General features: G+C 38.6%; 2 protein-coding genes across 2 annotated transcripts; both read right to left on the bottom strand.

Moving 5' to 3' along the window:
• Window positions 1–5,442: 5,442 nt before the first annotated feature.
• LOC130993827 (uncharacterized) lies at window positions 5,443–5,871 on the bottom strand. Its single transcript, XM_057918863.1, has one exon. It carries the CDS (start codon window positions 5,869–5,871, stop codon window positions 5,443–5,445), a length of 429 nt encoding a protein of 142 aa, XP_057774846.1.
• Window positions 5,872–7,611: 1,740 nt separating this feature from the next.
• LOC130992726 (protein RESPONSE TO ABA AND SALT 1-like) lies at window positions 7,612–8,727 on the bottom strand. Its single transcript, XM_057917458.1, has one exon. It carries the CDS (start codon window positions 8,483–8,485, stop codon window positions 7,814–7,816), a length of 672 nt encoding a protein of 223 aa, XP_057773441.1. The 5' UTR covers window positions 8,486–8,727; the 3' UTR covers window positions 7,612–7,813.
• Between the last annotated feature and the right edge of the window lie 1,928 nt (window positions 8,728–10,655).

The following is a 10,655-nucleotide window of genomic DNA, read 5'->3' as shown; positions in this document are numbered from 1 at the left end:
TAACCGCATGACCCTGTCTTTGAAGATGAAGCAATCATGTATGGGGTGCCCAACCAGACGATGGTATTTGCAGTAACTTGGATCATCTGTCCTCCCTGCTTCATTTGGTCGCTTCATTTCTGGCAACTCGATAAGCTTTTCTTTGATCAGGTCATCAAAAATTCCTGAAACATCAGAGTCTAAGAATGGATATTATTTTTGTTGCATTTCTTTCAAGGTAGGTCTTCCTTGCCCCACGTCTCGGGAAGAGTTCTGATTGTCTCGTGGAGTGTTCTGGTTGCCTTCTTGACTGGCTTTTTTCTTTAAGAATTTCACCGAAGTTGCCTTAATCGCCATGGATTCTTTCTTTGGTGTTTCATTGGATGGTTTGCTTCCTTTCTTGAATTCTGGCATGAATTTGCGAGGTTCTCGGATGGGTGGTTCTTCGATCCCGCTTGCCATCATGCTCAACTCCATATCATGAGCTCTAGTGGCTAGTTCTTCGAATGTTCTTGGCTGGATTCCTCGCAAGATGTATTGCAAGCCCCAATGCATCCCTTGAATACACATTTCGATGGCAGATGATTCAGACAATCGGTCCTTGCAGTTGAGACAAAGGTTTCTCCATCGGTTGATGTAGTCAATGACTGGCTCTTCTTTGAATTGACGTGAACTTGTGAGCTCCACCATGCTGACAGTTCTTCTAGTGCTATAGAAGCGGTTGAGGAACTCATGCTCCAGTTGTTCCCAACTATCAATTGAGTTTGATTCTAAGTCGGTGTACCAATCAAAGGCATTACCTTTCAATGAGCGAACAAACTGTTTGACCAAATGATCTCCATAAGTACCAGCGTTGTTGCATGTTTCAATGAAATGAGCCACATGTTGTCTTGGATTTCCTTTGCCATCAAACTGTTGAAATTTTGGTGGTTGATAGCCAAGAGGCATCCTCATACTGTCAATTCGCCGAGTATATGGCTTGGAGTAAGTTAACGATGACTTGGAGCTTCCATCGGAGTTATTCTTCATTGTTGCTTCAATGAACTCTTTGAGTTGGTCAATGGGAATGAGGCCACCAGACGAGAAGAGAATGTCTTTTCCTGAAGGCCTTTTTCCATCACTCTTTGATTTGTCTTTGGAGATTTCTTCATCGTTATTCTCTCCATCTTCTTCGCTTTCTTCGCCTTCCCTATCGTTGTTGGCGTGGCTTGAATCTCCTTTTTCTCCTTTAAGCTTTGCAATCTGGGCATCTTGCTCTTGGATGTGCTTGGTTAGAGATTCAACCATCTTTGTCAAGTTCAAGAGTTGTTCCTCCATGGTGGAAGTGTTTGTCATCATGACACTTGCATGGAGTTGATAATTTTCAGTGGGGAATGTGAAACTTCTCTCAAAGTTGTCATCTTCTTCATGGATAGATGGAAGACGGGAGGTCGACTTTGACACCTCTTGCATCAATTTTGCTTTGCTTCGCGTGATCACACCGATGCTTTCCGAAGAACCTTTAGATGAAGCTGGAGCAGTTGCATTTGGTTGAATGGACATTGTTCAAGATTTTTGGTGAAGAGTAGAGATGAGAGGTAGAGATGTCCCACCGGGCGTGCCAAAATTTGTAAACACAAATTTTTGTATTTCAATTTGATAAAATACAAAAACGCGTTACAAAGATGGATTTAATAGATTTGAAGATAGATTTATGCGGGTTGTAATCTCTAGTTAATCCTCTGATTCTTCTCTTCCATTTGATTCTTGAACAAGCTCGAAGGTTATTGAAATACTTGATTTGATGACGCCAATCCAAGGGACTTAAGTCGTGATTTTGGATTGAACGTTGAACTTGATTTGATTTGAGAAAAACGTCCTTAGAATTTTGTAAGAACGCCTTGAAGCTTTCGAACTTGATTTGATTTGATTTGAAGAACGTCCTTAGAATTTGTAAGAACGCCTTGAAGCTTTGGGACTTGGTTGATTTGATTTGAGGAAGATCGTTATTGGAATTTGTAAGAACGCCTTGATCACTTGAAGATTTGAAGGTTTGATCACTTGAAGATACTTGAAGAATACTTGAAGATTTGAATGCTCAAATACTTGAAGATTCGAAGAAGACTTGAACGCTTGAAGATTTCGAAGGATACTTGAAGATTTGAATGCTCAAATACTTGAAGATTCGAAGGATACTTGAAGATTTGAATACTCAAACGATTGAAGATTTGAAGGAGACTTGAACGTTAGATAGAATTCTTCAAGATACTTGAATACTTGGAAGAATACTTGAACTCTCCAATTCTCCGCCTCTTCTACTTGTGATACTAGAGAGAATTCTTTGTGCTCTTCGATCTTCCACTCCTTCACGTTGTGATAATGAGCACCCCAACACCTCTATTTATAGATTTTAGAGATGGGCTTCATGGGCTTTATGGGCTTTGGGCCTCCATGTATGGGCCTTAGGGCCTTAGGTGGCCAATAAGCCCATTAATTCATTATATTAAATATTAATCATATATATATCTATTTAATTAGGAATAAAATCCCATTTAATAAAATAGAAAATATAATTGAATATTTAATTCATGAATTTACACGTGGCACGATTTAATTCGACGATAATTTAATTGTCTACAATGGGTAAAATAGTAATTTCGCCCGCAAAGCATGCCTTCCGTATGGTCGAGGGTATAATAGTAAATTTGCCCCCAGGCGGGGGATTCCGCTACTCTTTCGATGATTTCTCTGGCGAAGGCCATTTCTCTGGTGAAGACCGTTTCTCTGATGACATTCGTTCCTCTGGCGAGGTCCGTTTCCCTGATAAAGGTCATTCCTCTGCTCTGCATATATTACTCCTCATCACTCACCACATATATAAAGTTGGGTTCTGGTAGAATCCTTCGTATATAGTTTCAAATCTGGACCATTAATTAAAAAAATGTGGATTGTACAGATGAATGACACGTGGCGCTAACAATAAAAGATTCAATTTTTAAAAAGATACGGAGGGGCAAAACAGTCATTTTTACGTTTTTAGCAATTAGTTGTGCATGGTTGTGTTTTATAATATGCATTTTTATGTTATGTAATATGTAGTGTTCTATTTTGTCATATGCATGGTACTTGCAATTAGTCATGGATTGTTTTATTTTATTGTTGCAGGGTTCATTGACACGAGGTGCATGGTTAATTAACACAATATGTAGGGTTCACTGTGGTACTTGCAATTAGTCATGGTTTGTTTTATTTTATTGTTGCAGGGTTCATTGACACGAGGTGCATGGTTAATTAACACAATATGTAGGGTTCACTGACACAATATGCATGGTTCAATTTATATGAATGCATGGTTCAGTTTAAACATAGTAGATTTTAGGGGGGAAAATGCATGGTTCATTGACACAATATGCATGATTCATTTTAAATTGTAGGAGATACGTGAAAAAGTATATATATAAAAAAAGTCTACGAGTAAGCTTAAAGTGAGAAGTCTGAAAGTTAGCGAAGTAACAGGTGCTACCAGGAAATAGCAGATGGTGACAATCAGTGTAAATTGTCAGTACGATATTGCAACCTTGAGAATTGATCAATGGTCATTGCCTCGTAACTCATGTGATTAGTCTAAAGGTGAACTGACTGGTCAAACTGACTTGCATTTATAAAATAAAGAATCCTAAGGTGAACTAAATTTCCTTATTTAATAGGGTCGTGGATGTAGGAGGACTGAAGAAGTTGCTTTGAACCATGTTAAATTGCTTTATATTTTTACTTCAGTTTTGTTGTTTCTGTCTAAATTGCTTTTCAAATCTCTTAACAAACTGAAGACACAAACAAGCAAATTGATTGTGTTTTTATAATCAGTAATTTGGTTCAATGTTGCCTTACTTGACAAATATTTCAGTACACTAACCAACTGCATCAGCTCTAAGTACAAAACATTAAATTGATTTTCATGATTCTATCAGTATGACTCAAGTCACTGATAGTCAAGTAGAACTCTACTTATGCTGAATTGAAAAGACAAAAGATTTTCTTAACGAGTACAAATCACCATTATTCTGCACACGTTTTAGTTTCTATTCTAACTGATATGTTGACGAGTAATCAGTAGAATAAACAACTAACTATTTGTTAGGCAGGAGCTTTGCAAAACTATACTTTCATATCACCTCAATGCGTTGATGTGTATCGATCTTTCATACTGACTCATTACCTGCCTTAGAGCATTAGCAGTGGGGATGACCTGATAGCTGACCTGATAGACAGGGGACCACATTGGATCAAGGAGGCTGTAGTGGAATGACATGATAGTTGACCTGATCTTTTTAGTTTTGATTTTTGTATTTTTCATTTAATTTTAATTGCACAAATTTAAACATCACAATTTCACTACTACAAAAATGCTCATAGATAACAGATAAAAACGGATTTTATCTGTTATCTATGGCCCCAAAAAACCGATAAGTATAGTGGTGTTATCTATGATACGGTCATACATAACGGTAAAAAACCCGTTATGTATAGTCGTATAGATAACGGTATGACGCTCATACATAATGGTTAATATCCGTTATCTTTACAAATGATACATAACGGTTCTAACCGTTATGTATTATTGTCTTTACCGTTATGTATTAGATGTATATATATATTACATTAAAAAAAATTACATAAATCTTAAAAATTTAAAGACATCCTAAAATAACTATTCCGGCTCTAGAGGTCCAAAACGTGCCCAAACGTGCTCCATCAAATCATGTTGGAGCACAACATGCATCTGCCTATCTCGGAGAATTGCATCTCTTTGCACGTATTCCTCGAAGCAAATCGGGGTTGCTCGAGCACTCTCCATCGAGTCACTGCTAGATGCCCCGTGTCATGCGTCGTCATCTCTCCAATGGCCAGCTCTATCACCATCGTTCTCCACAATCATGTTGTGGAAAATGATGCAACACATCATGATGTCCTTGAGATTCTTGGCGTACCAACCTCGCGCCGGACTTTGAATGATTCCCCACCGAGCTTGAAGCACTCCAAAGGCGCGCTCGACATCCTTCCGTGCCGATTCTTGCATCTTCTTGAACCTCGCCTCCTTCTGATTGGTCGCCATCGGTGGACTCTTGACGAAACAACGCCACTCCGGATATATGCCGTCACACAAGTAGTAGCCCATCTGGTAGTAGTGTTGGTTGGCCTGAAAGATCACCAGCGGCGCCGTTCCATCCAACACGTCGGAGAAGAGAGTCGACTGGTTCAGAACGTTGATGTCGTTGTTCGAACCAGCGACGCCGAAGAAGGCATACCAAATCCACAGATTGTGGGATGCAACGGCCTCCAAAATCAAGGTGGGCTCCCCTTGATCACCGCGGGTATATGCGTCGTGCCACACCTTTGGGCAATTCTTCCACGCCTAATGCATACAATCAAGACTCCCGAGCATCCCGAGAAATCCGTGTCGCGCCTCGTACATTTGAGTAAGGCTTAGATGTCTGTCTGCATTGGACGGCGAAGATAATGGGCTCCGAAAGCCCAGATGACAACCGTGCAAAACTTCTTGAGACATAGACGCCCCGTCGTCTCGGCAACCTTGAGATACTCGTCGAAAGTATCCGCACTGACGCCAGTGGCTAATTGGCGAATAGCCGCCGTGCATTTTTGCAACGGTGTGAGAGAGTCTTGACCTCGTGCATCATGGCTCATCTGGAAGTAAGTATCCTCACCTTGAACAGCCTCGACGATGTGCAAGAACAGCTCCTTCTGCATCCGAAAACGACGTTGGAAAAATGTAGGCCTATACGTTGGATTGTCGTTGAAGTAGTCTTGCATAAGACGTAAATGGGCGCCCTCACGATCACGGTGGACGTATTGACGGTGATGAATAACATGTTCCGGCGCCGATTGGGAGTACATCGCAACAAGCAACTGTTGCTGCTCCTAGAGCTCATCGATGATCTTTTCCATGATCCCGTCAGACGAAGATGACGAAGTATCATCGAATTGCTCCATTTTTTAGTGTGAATGAAGGAGGAATAGATGAAGAGTGGAAGAGAGATTTTTTTTTTTTTTTTGAGGGAAGAAGAGAGAATTTTTGTGTATGTGTTTGAAGAAGGAATAGAGAGGTATTTATAGAAAGGAGAAAAAAAAAAACAAAAAAAAAGTAAGAAGACGGATAAAATAGCCGTTGGGAAGAGAGAGAGAGAGAGAAACAAACGGCTAAATCATCGTTTTTCAAAATTCAATTTTTTTTTTCTTTTTTTTCTTTTTAAATTGGCGCGTGTAAAACACGCGCCTCACATTTTCGCTATCGGGGCACACCCGATCTATCGGGACCCCATCTAGTCATCCTTAGCTGCAGTGGGCAATCCGATAAGCGGGGTGACTCGAGTCCCCCCTATCATGTCACCACTGCGGGTGCTCTTAGAACATTTAAGTTGAAACATAGCAAAAAGTTTTTAAACACTAGTACATACTCGTCCCGTAACTAATACAAACACACTACAAGAAAAAAGCATTTTTAACAATCAAAATTATTAGTCGTTAATTAACGTCGTTAACGACATAACAACTGAAATAATTTTTTTAACGATCTTAAATTTGATAGTTAATATTATTATTTTTTAACGAAATATTAACGACTAAAATAATTTATTATTATATTTTTTTAATTCATTTGTCAATATTATTATTATTTTTATTATTTTAAATTTTATCGTTAATATTAATTTCTATTAATTATTTTGTTATTCTAAAATAGCTGAGAATTTTTTATTTTTTTTAATGATAATATTATCTTTTAAAAACTTTTTGATGATAATATTAATTTTTTTAAAAAAATCTATCGTCATTTTCTACGGTCACTCTCCCACCAACATCAACAATCTTCCTCAAATCATCCAAACAAGTCTCGATATATTTCATCCACATGTATATTTTGAGGGTATGCATGAATGAGAGTGCATATTAAACGATAGTATAAATGAATTGATGGTTGTTAGTTACATCAATAATATGAATCTTCTTTATTGATGCCACTTGGAAGAAATTTCGAGATTAATTGTGCTTGACTCATCAGTTACATGATGGGTGGTCCATTAATTGAGAAGTTTATGAATGTGTGTGATATTGAGGATAAAATACGTTAGGAAAAAGAAAAATTTGATCGTTAAAATTTGTAAAGGGTGAAATTTAATTAAGATCAAAATCGATATTTATAACTACTGAATTTTCGATCGTTAAAAGGCATAACGACCATCTAAATAACGACACTTCAAATTAATTGTTAATTTTGATTGTAAAAAATTGTAAATGGTGGAAATTTAAGATGAAAATTGATATTTATAACGACTGAATTTTCGATCGTTAAAAGTCAGAAAGACCATCCAAATAACATTACTTCAAATCGATTCGTTAACGTCGCTTTTTCTAGTAGTGACACTTCGTTCGAAACTTCTGCTTAGCTCATTCCCACAATGCAAAACTGTTCAACGACGCAATCGCAAAACGACATCGTTTTGCCTTGTATATTTAAGCGGTGATAATTTATTAAATTTTACTAAATTAATCAGACTAACCCAAAATAGTAAACACCCCAACTATTTTTGGGCGGGATTGAAAGATCAAGGGCATGAATAAATAGAAAAAGAATCCGAATCACAAAACAACATACCATATGACCATAATATATATTTGGGAGTAGCGTAATACATATGATAAAACTTCACTTGAATTGAAATGTAGTAATAATTTCTAAATCCAAGAAAAGAAAAAAAAAGGGTAGTAAAGCCGATTTCAAGGAAAGGTCAAAAGTCACGGCCGATGCGTCTCTCTCTCTCAACTCTCAACGAAAGGTAGTCTAGGCGTCTCTCTCGACCCCCCAATTTCTGGCCCGAAGCTGAAAGCGCGCCACCGCCGCCAAAAACCTGACCCCCTGCACCGGATCCAGCACCTCTACCATCTCGGCCACAGTCCACCCCTGAAGCGCATCCGCATTCCCGACCACCGCCCGCATCGCCGCCTTGAGCTCGTCTATAGCCGCATGCATCTCCGGCACCGAGTAGTCGACCGAGTTCCTGAACCTCTTGACCAGACTGTAGACCGGCTGCTCCGCCACCGTCTCCTGCACCCGCGCCATGTCCTGCGTGATCTCCCTCTCCCTCCGGCGCGACTCCGTCTTCACCTCCTCCATCCGCTGCATCTGCCCCGGCGACAGCTCCTCCGCCAGCGCGCCGTCCATGATCGGGAAGAGGATGGACGGCCGAAACCCCGTAATCCACAGCAGCGAGCGCTCGAAGGAGCTCATCCACGGCGGAGATATCGACACAAACACATCCTCCTCAACCGCCGCCGCCTTCTCGCGGTAGAACTCCCGGTAATGCTCGATTACGCGAGGAATGATATCGCCGCATTCTCTCTTCCGGTCGAAGCCGTCAACCGGCGACAAGAGGGCCTCGAGCTGCCGGAGCAGGTCTTCTTGGCGGCTGAGCCACCCTTGGTAGAAGCTGCTGAAGTTTGCCATTTGTACCATTATTTTCAAGAGAGTGAGGGTATAAATATATAGGTGGAATATTACAACGTGGACTTGGGAGTTACACTTTTGTCTTAGGAATTAAGGATTTTTGTATGTATATCATTTTTTTATTTGTTTGGGAATCGGGAAAGGAATTAATAATTTGTCTTAGGAATGAAGGATGTTGTGTTGTAGTTTTATTAATGAATTTCTTAATCCGCAAGAATTTGAATTGTTGGTAAATATCAATGGAAAGCGGTGTTGAGGAACGGCGGAAGACGTGCGCAGTGTTTTGTCGCTTTCTCTTCAACCATTTGGTTGATTTTCTCATCACAACTTTACGCTCATACGTTAAAGACAAATATAAAATAGTCGAGGTGAATTCATTGAATATGGAGCATTTATAAGTCATTTTTGTCACCACACATTGGATTAAGTTTCAAATAGTTGTTAGCTTTTATTTATGTGGAGAAATGTTTGTGTAGGTAAAGGGCTAAGCGAAGATAAAATAATATACTTTCTTCGTTCCAAAATAATATAATATGCACATATTCTTGTATGATTTTAATTTAATAAATATTAGGTGAATGTATTATGAACGAAGAAATTGATTCACTAATATATGTTGTAATATTATGATAATGGGGATAAAAAAAATAATGCACTTTTTAGAAATTATGTGTAATAAAATTGTAAATAATCTGAAAAAAATGAAATAAAGAATTAAGAGTTTGTGACGGGGTGATGACCAAAAGTGAAATGTGTACACTTTAGTGGGATGTGCCGAATTAGCAAAAAGTACATATTGTTCTGATACAAAAGGGCTACTATGTATGATTGACACTAAAAATCAAATACTCGTAACGTTATATTTTATTGGGATAGGTCCAAGTACCCCTCCTCTTCCACTCAGCTATAGGCTTTTTACGTTGCCAAAAAGCAAATTTTAATAACACTTTTGGGGGTCTTTGGGCTTATGAGCCTTGTTATCTAATCAATGAACTTATCTTATAAGGGTCGACATAAAACCATTCACATAATCTTGCATATTAGAAATTACTTGAGTATCTTCTATACACTTATGTTAGAGTGTTTTAGATATTATTGATTTATACAGGAATATTAGTATGTAAACATATAAATTTTAAAGTTTTTTTAAAATTGCACATGGCAATTTCTTTTTCTGAACATAAATACTCAACCTTCCAATTTTTCCAGGTTTGCATACGATTTAAATTTCACCCAAATCGAAGTTGAGTTGCCAAGCATAAATTCCTACACGGCCATATCAGGGATGAAAAAAAAAACGATGCAATATTTAACACATGAAAATGTCGTTATTTATAACTAAATAGGGTTTTTAAATCCAAGAAGCGGCTTCAGGTGTCATTGGCAAGATCGATAATGGTCTTGAAAAACATGATATCCCTATTAAAAATTTATCGTTGTGATACGAATTATTTCTTGAAGAGCTCGACGATGCTCATGAAACCTACCCTTTAAATTGGTAGTTAATCTTTGCTTGAACTCATCATGAATTTTCCTCAATCTGCCATAATTATCATCAATCAAATGATTTATGGATTTGAAACTCACATTTTGTTATAAACGATAATATTTTGGTATGTGATAGTTCCTTAAGGAACATCTACGTGTTTTTAGTAAGATTGAAGGCGGAATTATATGTATAAACGTAGGGAATGATGAAAATGAGTGGTTTTACCGAAGGTAATTAAGTATCGAGTGCGAGCTTTCTGGATTATGGAGTCTGTCGTCTTGTCGTGAAAGCTTCACTGGTTCTCGTTGTACTTGTTTCGTGCACTGCAAAATAGAGGACCAGAGAGGGACTTCTGGGCAGGCATTACGATGCCCAAATCAACTATGGATCGGTGATAGGATAAACGAAATAACACAAAAGTGAAGAAATATCAAATATGTGTATGGAATGGTGAAGAATGAGGCGTACATACCATGCTTTTGAATGGTGGGATTGTTATAGGGTTTTAGGATACTTAAGAGGTATATAGGTAATTCTCCTTGTCGAACGTGTGTGTTCCTGGTGCATGATCGTCGCTTTCTCTCTGTTATACTCGTTGCCTTAGTAGAGGAAAATTATCAGGTGGGGGACAATGGGCAGTTACACACGTCTCACATATGTCCCACCTAACGGATCCTATGTCATTCACGG

This window comes from Salvia miltiorrhiza, chromosome 7 (assembly GCF_028751815.1).
Source record: "Salvia miltiorrhiza cultivar Shanhuang (shh) chromosome 7, IMPLAD_Smil_shh, whole genome shotgun sequence".
In the NCBI taxonomy this organism is placed as follows: Eukaryota; Viridiplantae; Streptophyta; class Magnoliopsida; order Lamiales; family Lamiaceae; genus Salvia; species Salvia miltiorrhiza.
This window is presented reverse-complemented; position numbering and strand designations above follow the sequence as displayed.

Excerpts from the sequence above, each read along its gene's own strand:
- LOC130992726 (XM_057917458.1), bottom strand. The coding sequence starts at position 8,485 with ATGGTACAAATGGCAAACTTCAGCAGCTTCTACCAAGGGTGGCTCAGC.
- LOC130993827 (XM_057918863.1), bottom strand. The coding sequence starts at position 5,871 with ATGTACTCCCAATCGGCGCCGGAACATGTTATTCATCACCGTCAATAC.